The following is a 19,213-nucleotide window of genomic DNA, read 5'->3' as shown; positions in this document are numbered from 1 at the left end:
TGCTGTAAAATAAAATGAGACAGAATTTTACCTTTATGACGATGAACTGGAAAGCATAAATCCCTTCTTTTCAAATTACCATCATCACTGTTATAATAGAACTAAACTAAGCCAAGACCAGAACCTCACTGAATTAACTGTGATAGTTCCTGTGTAGAAAAGTTTACAATTGGTAAACAAGAGAAGATAAGAAAAATTAGCCCTTTCACTTATTGGCCCCAGCAAGATTAAGAACATCTGCCCTGGAAGTGAGAGACTTGGGTTCCAAGGTCTAAGCCTGAGAAAATCAAAATCCACCTCCAAAGAGAGCATCCTAAAAATAAAGCTACAGGCTAGACAGGACTGAGAGAATGTTCCATCCCTCCTGCAGAAGCAGGGCACTTGTATAGAAAGTAATACAAGATTCGTGGGATCAGAGGGAAAGCAAGCTAGAGGGGGGATAGCTCTGTAGCTCAGTCAGGTGGGCACCACCCTGAGCTCTGGTTCCTGCTCCTAAGCTAATTAGTTATTGTATCCAACAATACTTTCTTGGCCCATACAAGACCACTCTACTTTTATTTTTCTTGGTCATACATTTGGGCTACATTAATTCTCTATTTAATAAGAGTAGGTATACACTAAATGCAAACATTTTAGGAAGTCTGTGCAAGTCACATCTGAAAAACCTGACTTTCAGAGACTTGTAGCTAGTGGCTTTTAAATTAAGTCATTCTTTCAAAGCATAATATTGAAGCTCTTACCTTTCATGATGTATTCGTTTTCTGATGAGCCAGGGAATGTCAGTGCTTTGAAAAGGTTTGTTAGCAACACTTCCACAAATGGTGCCATTTCTGTATTTGTAATGCTGTAAAGTAAAAAAAAAAGTTTTGTAATGCTTAAACATATTATCAAAGAAAAAGCACATACGCACCCAAACCTCTTACAAATTGAACAATTTAGAATACACCTATATGAAGAAATTCAAGAACTGAAATGCCAAACACTTATTGGCGAGAAAGTTATTTCTAATTAGAAACTTACAGTGTAGTATTGTTAGTTCCCCTCATGGTAAACAATCTCTCGAGGGCATGGGCTGCATAAGTATGAACCACAATACTCTCTGCTTGAAGATGATTGATTAAGAGAGGGATAGACACCAAAAGTTGTTCTTTAGGTACCTATAAAAACATAGCATCATAGACATAACCATTTATAGACATTTTCTCAAAATACAGGCATCCGATTCTAAAACAAACCAGGCTTTAGGATGAATATTTCAAAACTGGAAGTTCTGCAGCAGACTAAACGGAATCTTTGGCAGGCTTCTCCAGTAGCTATGGTTCCCGATAAACCAGCATCTCAAGGGCTACCTAGCTGATTGTTAATTCTTAAAATCACCACTCCTCAGAACATCCACACAGTCACAATATTATTTAAACAATTTTCATTAATAATGTATTATGCCAAGAATTTCTATGTTAATATTTTCCTTTAACTGTGATCATTTTTACAATTCTCTAGCTATGTCTGTAATTAAATACAATACTCTTCTCCTTTCCTGTAACCGCTACAGTATATGTAACTGTGTGTGTGTGTAGTGATCCTGATTTTTAAAAATGGAAGCATTTACTGAGTGAGATACTGTTCAGCATAAAGAGTAAACAAGATGTTTTGTGCGACTGTTAAGATTCTGCTCTCACTACAGCTACTGACTTCAGTAGTGTATAATCAGCCTACTTCCATGCCAACCCTTCCTCCCCATGCCCCTCCCCCCCCCTTTTTTTTTTTTAAAGAGTCAAAGACCTGAACCTTGAGAAGCTTAATACAAACAGAGACATCATTTAGGATTTCATTTCAAAATGTCAACTGTTACTATTCAGAAATCCAAAAAAAAGAAAGAAAGAAAGAAAAAGGACTAGGGATGGGGAGGGTCCTTTCTCTATTAAAATTGTCATGACAAAGGGCATTGCTCAAAGCTGTTAAAATTCTTTGGAACTGCTAAGAGTCATAAAATACTGCCAGTTAGAAATGAAATACTAAATGTTCATCATTCTACGAATTCTTGCACAGCTCAAATAAACTGAAGATTAATAAGCCTTTTATACCAATGATGTTCACTTTAAGAACTAACAATCCATCGTGGATTGTGATGCACACTTTTTGCAGACGGCAGGGTATATTTCCACCTAATACACTAAAATAGGAGTGGACAAAATATGGCCTGCATCCAGCACACGTAGGGATTCTACCCAGCCTGTAGCAGGCCCCTTGGTCCCGCCTGGCCCAGCCACTGCCTGGCCCATGATGCATCCTGCTGTTCCCCGGGTATGCAGTGGGGCTGGGGCAGCTTCACAGCTGGACTGCGTTTCTAGGCAGCCCAGGCAGTGGCAGCTTCTTCTGGCTACTGCCACTACAGGCCCCAGCCCCATGGGTACTGGCAGGAACCTGCGCGCACCATTCTGACCCCGGCTCACCCCACACCCGCTCCGAACTTGGTCTGTTGGAGCAGACCAGCTACAGATTAGTTGGAACCCGCGTGCACAGCCCCAACCCAGCCGCTCCAGACTGCCTGCCCATGCTGAGCAGTGGCAGCAGCCGGGCAGAAGCTGCTGGTTGGAGTGGGGGGAAAAACAGCATCCCCCCTGCTTCGCCACCGCTGGGCCATTCTTGCTGCAGTCTCCCGGAGCCCTACAGCCGCTGGGCTGCCCTGCAGCTCCTCTTCACTGCTACCACTGTCTTGCTGGGTAGCCTGGAGGTGGTGGCAACAGTGGTGGAGCGGAGTGGCTGGGCAGCCCAGGGGTGGGCTCTGGGGGGCAGCTGCAGCAAGAAGGACCTGGCGGTGGTTGAAATAACATTGTGTGTTATGTTGACAGAATATGTTAATTAGGTTTGTGAAAGTATAAAATGACTGCAAACTAAACAACTTTAATATAAGGACAAAAAAACCCCAACTTACTTGGTTCCTGAAAATCATGATATACTTGATACCATCAGCTTTCAGAACTGGAAATTCATTCACTGTAAATGAAAGGCATAGTAGGAGCTTTACGCCATTTTTATAAACTTTATATTCAGTAATAAAGTTACATGTAGAGTTGACAGCAGCCCAGTGGATTTATTATTATCTGAGCACAGTGCTTTAAGAGTATTGATACAGCACAGAAACAAACGTGTTCCTTTATACCAGTGGTTCTCAACCTTTTTTGTACCAGGACCATTTGTAAATATCAATGGCCAGTTCTGACCCACTACCCCTTCACTTCCGACCTGCTGCCTCCTGCCCCCAGGCCACCGCTCCAGTGTGTGGCGGCAGGGGGCCCAAGCACCCCAAGCAGCCTGGAACTCTGCCAGCCTGTATGGGAAAAGCCACAGGTTCCCATGCATTTCTCCTTTAAAAGGAGAATCTATTTTTCAAGTTTGTTGATTAATTTTTCAAGTTTGTTCAAAACTCTCTCATATATTTTTGCGACCCAATTTTGGGTCATGACCCACAGGTTGCGAAACATTGCTTTATACCGACTACTTTAGGATCAGGTATTTCTCTCTGGATTGAGATAACTGGCAGGCTTTTCAGTGCCCTGCTCCACAGCTAGATGATGTGGCACTGGCCAACATTCTGTGAAACTGAACAATCCAGGTAACACTTGAACACTAAGCTTCGAGATTTTTTTAAATAAACAAATATGTGTTTCTGGCAAATATCAAATGCATATACAACTCAAACTGTACTCTTTCATGCAGCGATTCCTCTTCCAGGTCTGCTTCTAACCATCTCTAATAACCAAAAGTCACTATGATATATCTGTATTTGTATAAATTTGGCTGATAGAAAGAAGGTATCTTTGGGACCAAGATAATATTCTATCATGAATCAAATGTTTTGGAAATGTGAAAAAGCTTCCTCCTCCCCACCAAATGCTTTAACAGAATGAACTTTTGTAGCATAAAACTAAGAATTTAGCCTCTAACAACCAAATTTCTGAACCTTACCCAAAATAGAGGCAGGCATGGGCTCTGGCCAAACAAATACTCTTCAGACTTTTGCATGCAAGAAATGTTATTAATGAGTCAAGTGGCAGCTGAAGAAACCTTGGTGTGATAAAAGAGGGTTTCATACTAATACTGGAATACAAAAAACTTACCATTGGCTGATTTTAAGTCAGGCTGAATGTGATTCACAAAGAATTCTGTCAGATTTACAAGTTCATTGGCTTGCGTTATTCCATGCTAGAAAAGAAAGTCATTTATTTTTATAGACATCATGATTCATCTATCCTTCTGGCTGATTTTCATAAAGGCACTCAATTTTATCTAGATATTCATAAAGCAATCAAATCACCACACTGTCTAGACAATACACTGGTACTCTCAAATAGAATATCCTCTATCCAAGTGATTCTGTACATTGTTTCGGCCTCCAGTTACTAGCTGCAGTGCTAAAAGCTCAAGTGTAATAGTTCTGAATTGAAAAAGGATAGAAAAATATCACAGGTAGTAGCATCACTATTATTAGATATCAAACATTAGAAGCCTATTAATTTAAATACTGATACTGATATGCAGTGTACTGCAAAAGGAAGGGACCGAGGTATTCCCCAGTTTCAATTCTGGCTATGGCAATAGCTTTCCTCTCAAGATTTAGACAAGTCACATACAATCACTGTTTCAGTTTTCCCACTACCAGGAAAATGTAAATTTTATGTACTGGTCTACAGATTAATGTGAACAGATTGTTGTACAGTGAATGAATTACAAGAAACAAATACTGGGTATAGCTGTTGTAAAACAAAAAAGGCGGGTACAAGTACCTTTTGTGTCTGAGCTTTGGATGCAAGCGATGTTACAAGGTAAATGGCTGCATCTTTGTGTTTCCAATTGATTGATGGATTCTTTGCATATTCTTGCAACATGGAATTAACATAGCCAGAGAAAATCCCTGTTACAGGCCCTTCAAAAAACTTGCATAAGCCACGGACTAGATCACAAGCTGCTCTACGCCTGGTGTCAATATCTATGAGACAAGAACAATATTTCTTAAATATGAAAAAGTGAATAATAGATCCAACTCTCATACCCATCATGCTGCTTATACTGAATGCACAACAAGTTGCAAGAATGACATCAGGTCAAATATTCTATTGTGTTATGAACAAAGAATGGACATGTTTGAATCCATGCACCAGACTTGAGAAGCTGAACAGACTTAAGCCCTTATTCCAGGAAATAGGAAAAAGTATTCAATAATGTTGTCGGCACCTAGACCTGATTATTCCCCATTGAATAATTCTGACAGGCAAACATGAAATTTCAGGTCAGAAAGAAGACTTAATAATGAAAAGAAAGAGGCACCTAGGCTAGCAATTTTCAGGACAACCTCATAAAACTTTTGTTTTCAAAAGAAAAGCATTTTCTAATTTATTTTGGGCATCAAACAAAATACACTTATGGCAAATGGAACTAACACGAAAGGACTCAGAGGTAACAGAATGCCTTCACTATGTTCCAAGTGACTTCAAAGTACATATAACATGCAATGTTTTATGTCAATTCTGTACTAGAAACTTCAAGTTCATTCTGAAGATATCAAATGTATATCTGATGCGTGACCAATTTTTCATATGAACGATATTTAAAACCTTTGCAGATGAAGGGACGTAGCAATTAACTGACTTTTAAATAAGTCTGAGAAAGTTGTGATTTTATTTTGAACATATGCAATGGACATGCTACTCCCTGATCAAGCTCTGGGTAAGCCTCTTATGACTGAGCTTAGAATGGACCTTCCAACTGAAGAGATCAGACCAGATTCAGTAGATTAAATATAGTTCTAAAGAACTGAAGCAAAGATCAAGCCTTCTTAATATAAGTATGTGCATTACCTGATCCTTCCAAATCTCTTCTAATATATTCTTCAGAATTATCTTCAAAAGCTTCCTCATCAGCAGCTACGGAGAAAATGTAAGTAATTTTCACTCAGACTCGCCACTGAATTTCGTTTCATGACAAAAAAGAATCTGTTTTGTGTCCATGGTTATATTTTTAATCTATAAAATTACTGGAAACAAGTTGCATTGAGTCATCTATAAGGCACAATGGACTTAATGCTTTACAGAAGACATTTCTCTCTTACAGTCATAAAAATCAGAGAGTAATAGGGCAGCAAAAGCAGTTATCTAGTCCAATTTCCTCTCAAAGCAGGAATGATCACTCTTTGAACTCTCTCACCAAGTGTTCATCTAACCTGTATTTAAATGCTTCAAACAATCAAGATGGCACAACTTTTTTGTGAGCTGTTATCCTGGTGCAGAAAAATGCAGGATACATTCAATATCAAGCATATTTAAAATGCATGTGAGAAATGGGAACGTCCCAGGGCAGCTGAAAGGATCAATCATGAAAGCCTGTTCAGGTAAGTGTTTGTGTGCACCATTATTCACTTTAAATGTAAGCTACTAGTTTTATTTCATCACAAATTTAAATATGATCTTAGTCACAGAAATTCAACAGGTTACCCAAGAGGACAGCATACTATTACAAAGATTTGGGTTGCATTAGAATGCATAGGGCCCATCATGATCTCTTGTATTACTATGAAAGCAACACAATTATCACTAACTCAAAAGTTGCCCTTTATCAGTCTTTTCTGCAATAAGATTCTTTTTTAAAGGAAAAAATGCAGTTACCTCTAAATTCCATGTTGGGAACAATAACCTTTTCACAAATGCTTGTCAATGTATTCTGGTCTTCAAACAGATGCTTATAATGAGGTCTTTCACAAACGGAGGCCAGAAACTGGATTGCATTACTTACCAACTAGAACACATAAAAGGAGTCATTTTTAACTCAGATGACCAGTTTATTCTGAAACTCTATACAAAAAATAATTATTAACTTACCAAGTCATATTTAACTTCCTGCCCTGTTGTGACTAATAAATTCCAGATTGCTGTTACAAAACGAGGCAGGTAGGGCTGGAATTCTTCATCGTATTTTTGAGCATACAAAGCAGCATTATCACAAATTTGTGACTTCAACAGTTCCAGTAATCCAGCTTCCTCTTCATCCTTATATAAAACAAAACTAAAAACGTCAAACACGCACATTTCAACACCAGTTGGAGTTAAAACTGCTTTTTTTGTCTGGAAGTTTGAAATACAAGAGTAGAAATCTGAGTACCATTTCCCTGGAGCTGATACATTTTAGTGTCTTATGCAGAAGTACAAGTCACAACTTTATACTACAGTAACTACATTTAAAAAGAAATATGAGAGTGAGAAATTACTTTACCCTCCAAATGGTTTCAACCTGCACTAATGCATTCCCAAATATAGCAGGACAACATGCTCAGTGGCACATCTACACAAGACACTACAGTGCAGTGGTTACTGTGCGTTTATTTAGTACTTGTATCAGTAAAAGTTTTTACTTGTACAAATACTAAATAAATGCTCAGTAACCAGAGTTACTGCACAGTAGCACTAGTGAACATCTTTTAAATGACTCTACAGCATAGTAGCCCAATAATACTACACAGTAACATATTAGCACTGTTGGTGCTGTGACACTGTACTGCGCAGTATTATTCAGCTACTGCACAGTCAGTGTCTTGTATAGATGCACCCTGTGTATGGTGAAAAGAGGGTTTAATCAGGTGAACAGGAGTCTGGCTGCATGTCCTCAATATACACGCCATACATCTTAAAGCAGCATTTTAAAAAAAAAGTGGTGGCTCCATCAAGTGGCAAAGTACTGTACTACTACCATCTAGAACACATTGGCAAATCAAGTACATTGGTAGTCTTTTAAAAAAGGATTCAATTCTTGATGACTGCTTACTGAAGCACTTAAAGGTTATACAAATGAGTAACTGAACAGATGCCAAGGTTTAACTGAAACTGCTGTTAAACTGACAAGGTTTAACAGCAGCAAGTGTTAAACCAAAATATTTATACTAGTGTTTCCCAACCTTCTCTGCCCCACCCCACACTTACCTAAATAAAAAACCACCGCGGCACACTGGACACAGAACGTGGGGGGGGGGGTTAGAAAGGGTGGGGGGTATAGTATTTTGGGCTGGAGCCACAGCCCCCGCCTGACTGGAGCCAGGCTCCCCATCTGTCTGCATGTGCAGCAGCAGCAGCAGGCAGGGGTGTGGCTCCAGCTCAAAATGCTGCAGCACACCTGGAGGCTCTCTACCTCCCTTAAGACGTAGTCCCTGTTAATGACAGTACACTCTCCACTGCATTCACCTACAACAGGGGTTGTCAACTGGGGATACACGCACTCCTGGGGCTAATTTGAAAGGTCCCAGGGGTTACGCGGGGGCAGGCAGGGATGGAGTACTGCCACCTTGCGCTGCTGACTCACAGGAGCAGGGCTGAGGCAGGACCGCACTTGTACAAATGCTATGCTGTTGCCACTTGCCCCCCGCACACTCCATGTCTGGCCACTCGCCACCCCCTGCCCCACTCAGCATCTGGCTGCTCGCCAGCCCCCTCTTCCCCTCTACGTCTGGCCACCCACCACTCCCCTCCCCGCTCCACATCCAGCCACTCGCCACCCCCTCCTCCCTGGGGTTACACTTACTAAAAAGGGGGCTGCCAGGGAAACACTTACTAAAAAGGTTGAAAACCCCACGGAAACTTGGGACACTTAGATAATGCAATCCTCATTCACTCCTCCCCACTGCAAACAGACTTGCCACTTCAAAGTTTTATTCAATACTTACATCAGTCTGTAAAAGTTTGTTATCTAAAGTTAAAAGAGTATGGAAATTTGTCATCCATGTCTCCATATTATCTTCAAAAAATTCAGGAAGATCCTGTGATAGAAAGCATATGAAAATAAGTCCCCATTTTAAAACTCATCTCTGGTTACACCAATTTGATAGACTAGACTAATCTACATCATGAACAGTCACAGTGAATGCTGTACACTGTAGGGTAACTCAGCAGTCAACTTCCTCAAAAGACGATGCATCAGGACACAAGAAAATTGTGCATCAGCCCCAATACAGTCATTTCAGACTAGCTTTTATCTTTAGTACTTTTTTAAAAATCTAGCATTCTGCACTTCAGAAACCAACCAAAGTATATTCTACAAGACTCAGCTTTAACAGATAGTGAAACAAGGAAAGAAGTTAGATTTTCTCTTCCAAAGAAGCATGGGGACCTACGATAAAAAATATTTTCCTTTCTATTACCCCATTAGCTCAATCCTATTCTTCTTTCCAAAACCTTATACTTACAGGGCTTGTACTCAATATCACTGTTTTGAAATGTTTAAGGCAGCTTAGCGTTTAAATTGGGTATGCTTATTTTATAGCACTGCAATTCAGATCTCGTCTCTAGGATAAGAGAATAATATTGCTTTATTATTATAGTAGTATAAACTAGTTCTAGTGAAGATTGGACTTGTCCACAAGGAACTGCAGTCATGCCAACAACTGTAGCGTGGACTTAAAGTGCCAGAGTTGCCTACAAACACAGAGTCTGGCTGTTGAGAGTCCTCTGCAGTACACATTTAAACTAGTTGCTTTTACATTCCTCCCAATTCCTTAAGATTTGAATAGACCAGAAAGAAATGAGGCAGAAACTGACTACTAACGGGTCATTCAGCTCAGAATGCCCTTTGATTTATTTCACATGTTGGTTGATCCCTTCACCATAACACTGATTAATACCTATTATTTTGACTGATAACATAACCCTTCAAGCTACACGCAAAACAGCATTGGTCATTAGTACAGAGCCAAAAGAAAAAAGTGAAATTCACCTGAAAATTTAAACTGTAGAACAACTTTGCAATCAAAATTAGAGAAGAAAAGAGAACCTTCAAAGCACTGGCATCATTTGCATGTGTACTGCAAAGTTCAATAGTGGCCTAGAAAAAAGAAAAGAATTAATAGGTACCACAGATTTTTCTGCCAATGTACTGAAGTACTACAGTGTCATGTAATGGTATATTTTTATTCAGAAGCCATTTCATGGTGCTGACAGTTTTAGTGCTGTTCTCCCAATTTCCATGTGAAATGCAAGTTCAGATAGCTTCTGTTTTTTTAAAAATTCATAGTAGCCAATTTTAAATGTTAAAACATCCCTCAAACAAGCTCAACAAAATCTCAAGAATAATCTTGTACCTTGAAGAGATTAGTCAAAGGTAGTGCAAAGGCATCGAGGACAAGTTTGATCTCTGTCCACAATTCGTTTGATTTAAACTCATGGCGGTACCTGACAAATAAAAGGTATAAAAAAGGTCATAACACTTCATTCTAATGTAACTTGTATCCAATCATTTCTAAGAAACTCTTCTATTTGACACTAGTCCAGTCAAGCCAATCCAAGAACTGCTAACATTAAAAAACAGACCACATAAGGTTTTAGATTTGAACACCAGCTAAATCTACCAAGTCACAAGCTTCAATTAGAAGCCACAAATAATTAACACCTCAACAAAATTCAAGAAGCAGTGCTTTATACATTTGAATAGAGACTGTGCAATGCACATGCTGAATGTTCAATACCTTTTAAATAAAGAATGTGCAGTGCGAAGAACCCCATTAATGACATGGAAATCTCCACTCTGAAAGCGATTCACCATCTCTGTCAGCAGGTCTGGCCATTTCTGAGGGAAATCTTCCCTGCCAATAATGCTAATGGCATCACTTAACTGGAAAGGAAATTTAATCATTTTATATAGTTGCAGCAAACCATTTGTGAATAGCCCAGTTATCAGTACTAGACATTACAGTGACTGATTCCTGACAAATACCCAGAAAGAGACTTCTACTTACTAAACTTAACAGATTGAGAAAGATGTTTTCTTCTGTAACTTACTCTATTTCATCTACAGCAAAAGCTGTGTTAACCAGCACTCTATTAGCTGGAGAACTCTACTAACCAGCGTCCGAGGGATGCGGCAAAAGCAAAACCGGAAGTACCACTTCCAGGGGACTTCTGGTTTCGCTGCCGTAAGCCAAATTTTATTTCATCACTTCTTCGGCCCATGGCCCAGGGCAAAGCAGCCTGCATGGGGCCTCCCCTCCCTGTCTCCCAGCACACTTACGCCAGGGAGTGAACCAGACATTGCACATTTGATTAACCGGCATATTTGATTAACTGGCATCCCCCATTCCTGGGGGATGCCGGATAACAGAGCTTTTACTGTACTTGCTTTTATCATAAAAATGTGTGTCCTAAACCTTTTGATGCGTACATTCACTGTCTAGCAAGATGGATGTCTGTCACCTAAGGAGAACCTCTAAGCACATTTCTATAACGTAAAAGCTTCACTGAAACAATTTAATTCACCTTCTTTTCTGTCATCTTACCTGTTTTTGAATTTGTTCTGGACTGCTAAGCATTAAGGGTACTATGTTGGCTTTAATAGCTATCCTATCTGCTTCACATATTTTGTTTGGTTCATCTTCAACCTGAAAGAAAAATGTTAAAAAAATTATAGACATATTACTTTTCTGTAAAGCGAGTCAAAGCTCTGACTTGTATTTAAAAGGAAACTCAGTGTAAAACAAAACAAATTTGATAATTTATCAATGCCTACGTCAGTAAGTGTTGGAGCTATTATAAAAATTCAGCAAAAGTTAAATGTTTCTTTAACAGCAAAAGTCAACTTTTCTCCTTCAGAATTGCTTGTTTTAAGAGCTATCCAATCACCTCATGGCACTTTTAAATGGAACTGGAAATAAATTAAGGTATTTCTATTGAATGCAGTTAAGCATGCACCAAACTGATATTGAATTCAGTCATTTCGGATACTATACCCCAAGTAATTATTTTGTTGTATACAACTGCAGCTTCCCAGGATTTTATTAAAGACTATTTTGTATGTTGCAGAATAAAAGAATCATACGAAGAGGTATGTGGCTCGTCCCCTTTTTATACACACAAGAATGCTTCTGTAATCGTCTTTTGGGCATGGATCCCCCTTGCCAGACAGCAGCAAAGCACAGACCTTTAGCAGATTTCTGCTTCAAATCTGACCTATTATTTCTGATATGACACCAGTAGACAAACAGTTTAGTCATAAATGTTACTGCAATAGACTGTGAAGGTGTAACATTTGTCATTACTTTGTACAGTTTCTTCCTGTGGTCATACCAGACTGAACGGACCAATCTTGTCTGATGTCAGAAGTTAAGCAGAGCTGGGCCTGCTAGTACTTGACTGGTGGAGGCACAAACCAAGTAGGTGGGTCAAACACTTGGCAAATATTAGACCAAAGAAACTGAATATGTGGAAATTTTTATTTAGCCCCTCTGTGGCTACCAAACAGGAATGGACAAAAAAGGTCTCTCACTTGTCACTAGATATTCAAATTCTGACTTAAAAGTCAGTTTATGATCGTTTGTATCATCCTGGGAAAATATTTACAAATGTATACCTTCAAAAGAAGATCAAATGTATTAATAGTAATCAGTTTTAATTAATGGACTAACTGGCTTGAATGATCTAGCCTGGGTGGAATGATCTAGTTCAGGGGTGGGCAAAATGAGGCCCAGGGGCCGAACGCAGCCCGCCAGGCCATTCTATCCGGCCCATGGGGACCCTAAAAAATTTAGAAAATTAATATTAATCTGCCCTGGGCTGCCTGTCATGTGGCCCTCAATGGCTTGCTGAAACTCAGTAAGCATCCCTCTGCCCAAAATAATTGCCCGCCCCTGATCTAGTTGGAGATGTTGCTGCTCTGAGCAGGGGGTTTGACTAGATGACCTCCTGAGGTCCCTTCCAACCCTGATTTTCTATGATTCTATGAACAGCAGTTAAGCATCTAATTACTATCAGGACAGTTCTGGCTTCTAGCTGCTGTGTGCGCCTCTAAACAATCTCCTAATTAATAATTTCCACTGTAAGTGAAATTTCATTAAAAGCTGAAACGTTTTCAGCCAAGAATACTTCAGAATCACAAGACAAGGAATAACAGGTTTGAACTACAATGCCTCAGTTGGCCAAGCCCAAAGGGAAAACGCTCTTGAATTTCTTTAACTGAAGTTGTATCGCATTTTCTGGTATAATTTAGTGTTTAGACCAGGCTTAAGTCACCCCGTATTGCACTTTTAGCACAAATGCATATGAAAAACACATCTTTTTCTTTCATCTGTTACAGCAATGCCAGTGCTTGTACAAGGAGATAAAATTAAGGCTTTAGGGTCACCAACACTGAAATTGCAATCCTTGGTAACATTAAGTGTTGTTCTCCTCCCCACTTCTCCCCCAAGATATTCCATCCATCATCTCAAAGTACCTACTAACATAAAAAGAAGATATAATATCTTAACAGAACTAGTAACTAAAATACCTACAATTCTCCAGTTTCTTTTAATATAATTTTTGAATGTTACAGAGGCACAAACTTTGATGACATTCTCTTGTGATTTTTCCAGCAGCGTTAAAAGTAACAACGGGTAATTCTGGTTTCCTTCAACTGATTCAAGAAACTTTTCCGCTGTAAAAGAATGTGCATAGTTTAGCAAAAAAACCCAAACAAAAGCATATATATCAAACCTACAGAACCTTCTTTTCTACGGTCTTATCATTTTTCAATGTTGACTTCAAGAGAAAGGACACTGGTTAGTAATCAGCAGCCTAATATTTCATCAGCACTTTTCAAGAATCAAAGTATGTGAACAGAATTAATTTTTATTTCAACAAAAAAATTATAGCTGTGCTATTTCTAAATATCTGTCAGCATTTTGACTACAAACAAAAGCTGTGAATTCAAAGCAGGCTGTGGAAATACTGCATCCTCACCATTTTTTTAGAACAGCCATAACCCTCTAGCAGCAAATCCTGGATTACCTTTAATTAGCATTATCCATGTGTTGGAACAGCATCACTTATTTTCAGTGAAAACATTATGAAGACAGATAAGATGGCACAAAATGGGAAAATATATGAACAGAAAAAAAAAAAGAAATAGGGAAAGGAGTTAAAGAGATTGTTTATATTTAAATGCAACCCTCACACACTTCCTTCGAACTAGTCCAAAATCATTAAGTAAGACCATCATGCCAAATGAACTTCAATGGCAGCTTAAGCAGAGAGAAGAGAAAGATCTCACACATTTCAGCCAAGAGCTATATATTGTTAAACATTTACCAGGACGTCTTATAGCAGGATCTGGATCTAATGTCTTCTTTAAATATTCTGTTAGCGTCTGTAAATTGGCATCACTGAGCTCCATTTTGGCAAAACCTAAACATAGAGCAATTTTATCAAAAATGCAACCAAAAAAATCCATTCTAAGCAAAAGATATAAATACGTTCTGTGCTATCTATTTGTCAGGAAACTGAATACAAAATAACTTGGGATATGCAATTTCAATATGTGGACTTACAACACATACTAGTATAACCTGCCTTTACAGTACATATAGCCCTATACCAAGAGAATTCACTGTACTCCAGAGTAAAAAAGTTCCTTGGAAAGTCGAGCATTACCTTGCCTTCTATCAGTGTCAAGTTGAGATGCATACTACATAGTACTTGAATCAGAGATGCATAAGCTTTTGTGAGCAACAGCTTATTTCATCATATGTCACACCAGCATACCCACAACTGCATTGGCAGTTCTAGTCCATAGCATCGCAGGGTAGCCATTTGCTGAACACAAACAGGCTGTTATCAGCTCCCCTTCCACCTAATGGCAAAGCACTGAAACAGGACCTATTACAGGACCTCTGGAGAGCTGATCCATCTACTTTACATGGTGGTGTAACTCACGTGTGTACAAGTTACACTGGCGTAAATGTGTAGTGCTGTGGTTCTCAACCTTTTTACACTTGAGGCACTCCTAGACATTCTCAAGGTACCGCTGGATAAACTTGCAACACAGCTCAGAAAATGCCAGCTCTTAGTTTTCATTCTTTTTTTTTTTTTTTTTTGAGTGTATGGAAAAATGTGAGCAGTTTTTCTGTTACACAGAATTAAAAAGGCTACAACTATGGATTTCTATTTTAAATCTCTGGGTTTATTTTGTGAATCATAGTTTCATAGTTGTTTGGGGCTGGTAGGGACCTTACAGATCATCAGGTCCAGCCTCTCTGCACTTGGGCAGGAAAGACTGCTGGGATCAGATGACCCCAGCAAGATGGACATCAAGACAGTATTTGAAGATTGCCATGGTACCACCTGTGGGGAGAGCCCGTTTCAAACCCTCGGTACTCAACTTGTAAAGAAATTTTGATCATGATAACAATGCTAACATTAATTGGCACCCATGGTACCCCTGAAAGGATCTCAAGGCACCCAGGGTCTTGTTACACCCTGGCTGAAAATCTGGTATAGCGCGCGATCACCTGCGTACGAAATATGCCCACTCCCAACAAAAGCAGGAATTGTTGTGAAAGTAAACAGCTAAAGCAGAAATTGCAGCTCTTCTTTTTATTATATAAAACTACCACAAGCTTTTTGTCCATTAAACTGAAAGTCCTAGAGAACCACAGATAGAACAGATAAGTTTTCCAAAGCACTGACTCTTGCTTTATCAGCCTTCTTTTGTTAAGACTCCAGTGGAAATCCAGTGCACAATGGATTTCCAATAAAAAAAAAAAAAGTGTACTGAGCCACAGTCAAAGAGCTTGATCACACTTTAAAAAGGTAATTCTGTTTCGGGTATGGGTAAATTTAAAGAGCAATAGCTATTACAAAATGATTCCACACTTGTTCCAGACTTAGAGTGCTGACACATGGAGCTATTCTGGAATAGAAGATTCCCTTTGTAGACAAACCCAAATTGTCATTCTCCTTTCACACTCCTAGACTCTCCCAAGTTTATCACAGTGAAGTGTTAAATTCAGAAATTATTTGGCAATCTTTCAATTGACAACAGTCACTCAACTTGAATCAAAGCATATGTCACTGGTAATTTGCTCTGGATCATTTTTCCCTCATCGCCTCCTTCTCATAGGTAGACAGTTCCATCCCCCCATCTTTTTCCTTTTGACGGTGCAAAAAGCACTCTCACACTACTATTTTGGCAAATGTGATCCTGGAATTCTATACTGTTCTATAACCTTTTAACTTACAAGAAGATACTTCAACTGTTGCTAACAGCTGTGTGTATTGCTCAGTATAAAAGCTCTACGTACACACAGACCTGCAACTTCTCTGGGTTTTAGCAGAAACTTCAGTAACCTAAACGGAAATCTCAAGCATCCTATTCCAGCATTGTTGTATGAACTCAAGGGCCTATCTGGAGACCACCTTTTGTTGAACTACAGGCAGTCCTCGGACTTATGACAATTGGTTCCTGAACATGGCTTCTCAAGTTGAAACGCTGTAACTCAGAACCGATTTTCCTACAGGAAACAATGTTATAAATGGGGGATTGGTTCCTGAACCAAGGCCTGATACCCTATTTTTCACCAAAAATAACCCAGAATTTTGTACTCAATCAATTATAGGTGAGTAATATAGATACATCATGCATTTATAGTGTAAATAGCAATCATATTGATTTGGAAGGACTTCTTTGAGGTGGCTTTGCTGGACTTTTTGAAGAGCTCTTGGTTGGACTTTTTGAAGGGTTCTCGGCTGGAGTCTTCTCAAGAGTCTTGGTTGCAGGTTTTTTCTGGAGTCTTGGCTGCTTTCTTAAAGAAAGTGCCCAAGGAAGTTTGGCCAGATGTTCTCCAGGAAGAGGGGGAACGCAGCAAACTTGTTCGCTGGCATGTCATGGCATGGCACTGAATCAAGCGTCGTGAAGTCGAAACTGACGTCAGAAAGTCAAAACAGGGTGTCAATTTATAAACGTTGTAAGTGCCATTCGTTGCAACTCAAAATGTTGTAAGTTGAGGACTGCCTGTATGTTTTTGCCTTTAAAAGGGTACTTTCACCATTTTAAAGAGACAGCAAAAACGTGCCTATACTTAAGTTCTCCTGAACATGTTTGTGGGTAGCCATTACATGGAGCACATTTTATGCCTTGGCCTTCAAAACAGGCCTCACTTTTCTCTGCAGTTTTACCCCTCCAAATTATGGTCCCATTTATTAACTCATCTCATATCAACCATCATAATTCATGTAAGAGACAAAAAAAATCAATACAAATTATATTCATCCACCCATCTCAGTAAAATAAATAAAAAATTACCTTCTTACATAAATTTCTCTTTCAAGTCACAGAACCTACTGTTGTGAAACAAGCAGGCTGACAGTAGCAGCACAAAGCCCAGACCTCGATAGCAAGTTATTACACTGCTATATAATATATATATTTCTCCATCCTCAGACATGTTTTACTTGTTACATGTGTAGACTTCAGCCAATGGCCACAAAGGTAAGAAACACTCCAAATGTCCTCTCAGTCCACTTTCCCATTCGCTCACTGGATAAGATTTACAGAAACAAGACAGGCTTTGTTGATTTTTCATTTTTATTACTTCTTTCCTTCTCTATTTCCTATTTCTCATCTCAGATACTGCTCTTGCTTTTTGCTGTTACCACTAGGAAATAAGAGATGTTCTTGTGAAAGATAAAAAGTGTTGACTGCTAACTGCCCGTACTGTTCCTGTCAGCCTCAGGTTCTTATTTTCTTATTCTACAAGTCTATCTTCCCTAGAAACTCCTGGAGGAAACAATTAACTCTGACAATTATGAATCCTCTAGCAATCTACTGAATTCAGACTTTCAAAACTTTTTCAGACTGTATCTGTTCCTGTCACACCAGGGCTGTCCAACTTCTAAGTGGTCTGGGACTCCCCACTGCAATACACAGCCTCCAATGTGCCATTTAAGGCCCTGCCTGCCCTGCTCTACCCAATCCAACTCCCAAGGGTGAGGGCAAGCATGAGAAACTGGAGAGTGCGAGAGCAGCAAGAGAGCAAAGGGAGGAGCAGTAGGGGCTGCAGTTTAACACCTTGGGGGCCACATGCATGCCACACGCTGCCAGCTGGACAGCCCTGTGTTAGATCATTGGACATCCTATATCTCAGACTCTCATTCTCCAAAGCAGGATGGGCTTTTCTGCTAGGATCCCTGTACCATCAGATAACAAAAGCCATCACACACAACAAGAAAATGAAGTCCCTTTACGGTGCCTTTCCACACCTTTGCTTCCCATATATAAGCAGTCTCCCTGAAATAAAAAGGCTCATGTCAGCTTCAGCTCAACAACAATGGATCTATTCATGAACTGTGGTGAGCAGGTTCTTAGTTACAAACTGTGGCAAAATATTATTAGCAACTTTGCTTATATTAAAAGACATAACATTAAGGCTTCAAGGTGCATATTAAAGAAAACAAGTACATCTAGAGCAGAAAAAAATGCTTTTGAAATTTTCTCTGGCTAAATATCCAACTGGAGACATACTAAAATAATCCTTCAAGGAGAAAACCATGTTAATTCAGGGCTGGTATATCAGAAGCTGAAAAAAATCTAGCATGACATACTGCTCCTTTTCCCTAGTCTTCTCTTCGTGAAATTCCATAAAAGTAATTTGGAAAACTCTGCATTTCTGCTGTATTAATTATCAGATTTGAATTTAATGGAAAGTTAGTGCTTAATTCTAAATCACCAAGCAACAGTATTTTGAAAGGAAGTCTAGGATTTCCCTAGTGGCAAGATAGAAAGTGGAGTCACATAGCAGTCTGAGTGGAATTCCTCCTCTCCCCACCATGACTGTAAAAAAATAATGCCAAGCAACTGATTGTACAAGGTTATCTGACAGGAGATGATGGAGGAGGAGATAGAGAGGGGTGGGTGTGTGTTTGTATTACATTTACTGCCAAGCCTTCTCAAAAAACAAAGAGAGAAACCCTTTTTCTCTTTCACACTCAGCTGCACAGGATGGTGCCTACACACTTGCAGCAAGGTTGGTCTTGTGTTCTGATATTTTCCATTTCCTCTCAGCTATCACTGCTGGTAATATTTTACCACAGTTGGCAACTAAGAACTAGGGGTACACGATAAAGATTTACTTGGCCAATACCGATGGCCCATTATGAATAGACTATATCAGCCGATACTGATTCAATAGCTGATTTACAGGAATGCAGCAGGCAGCATGGAGAGCCAAGTCTGGCTGGTAAGTCTGCGGGGAAGAAAGGGGTAGGGGGAGCAGACCAAGGCCCTCACAATGAGGGAGTGGAGCTGGGGCAGGGGCTGCACAGGTGGAGCAGGGTACAGGATGGAGCTGCAGGTGGCTCATCCAGAGAAGTGGGGATTGACTCCTGCTGCTGTGCAAACCCCTGGGGGAGGCATGTGCCCCCCCAGATCTGTG

General features: G+C 39.6%; 1 protein-coding gene across 1 annotated transcript in view; it reads right to left on the bottom strand.

Moving 5' to 3' along the window:
• Positions 1-19,213, bottom strand: part of CSE1L (chromosome segregation 1 like) — a 41,346-nt gene that overhangs the window by 15,170 nt on the left and 6,963 nt on the right. Inside the window, exons 2-16 of the mRNA XM_019509890.1 lie at positions 14,094-14,189; positions 13,298-13,440; positions 11,309-11,410; positions 10,502-10,647; positions 10,118-10,208; positions 9,754-9,861; positions 8,708-8,800; positions 6,876-7,043; positions 6,663-6,792; positions 5,859-5,924; positions 4,788-4,990; positions 4,122-4,206; positions 2,936-2,997; positions 1,021-1,157; positions 741-844 (exon numbers count right to left, since the gene is read on the bottom strand). Of these exons, the coding sequence (XP_019365435.1) occupies positions 741-844; positions 1,021-1,157; positions 2,936-2,997; positions 4,122-4,206; positions 4,788-4,990; positions 5,859-5,924; positions 6,663-6,792; positions 6,876-7,043; positions 8,708-8,800; positions 9,754-9,861; positions 10,118-10,208; positions 10,502-10,647; positions 11,309-11,410; positions 13,298-13,440; positions 14,094-14,178 (1,723 nt within the window). The 5' untranslated portion in view covers positions 14,179-14,189. The remainder of the gene's footprint in view (positions 1-740; positions 845-1,020; positions 1,158-2,935; positions 2,998-4,121; positions 4,207-4,787; positions 4,991-5,858; positions 5,925-6,662; positions 6,793-6,875; positions 7,044-8,707; positions 8,801-9,753; positions 9,862-10,117; positions 10,209-10,501; positions 10,648-11,308; positions 11,411-13,297; positions 13,441-14,093; positions 14,190-19,213) is intronic.

Source organism: Gavialis gangeticus, unplaced genomic scaffold, assembly GCF_001723915.1.
Source record: "Gavialis gangeticus isolate Ggan-Ray unplaced genomic scaffold, GavGan_comp1, whole genome shotgun sequence".
Lineage (NCBI taxonomy): Eukaryota > Metazoa > Chordata > Crocodylia > Gavialidae > Gavialis > Gavialis gangeticus.
This window is presented reverse-complemented; position numbering and strand designations above follow the sequence as displayed.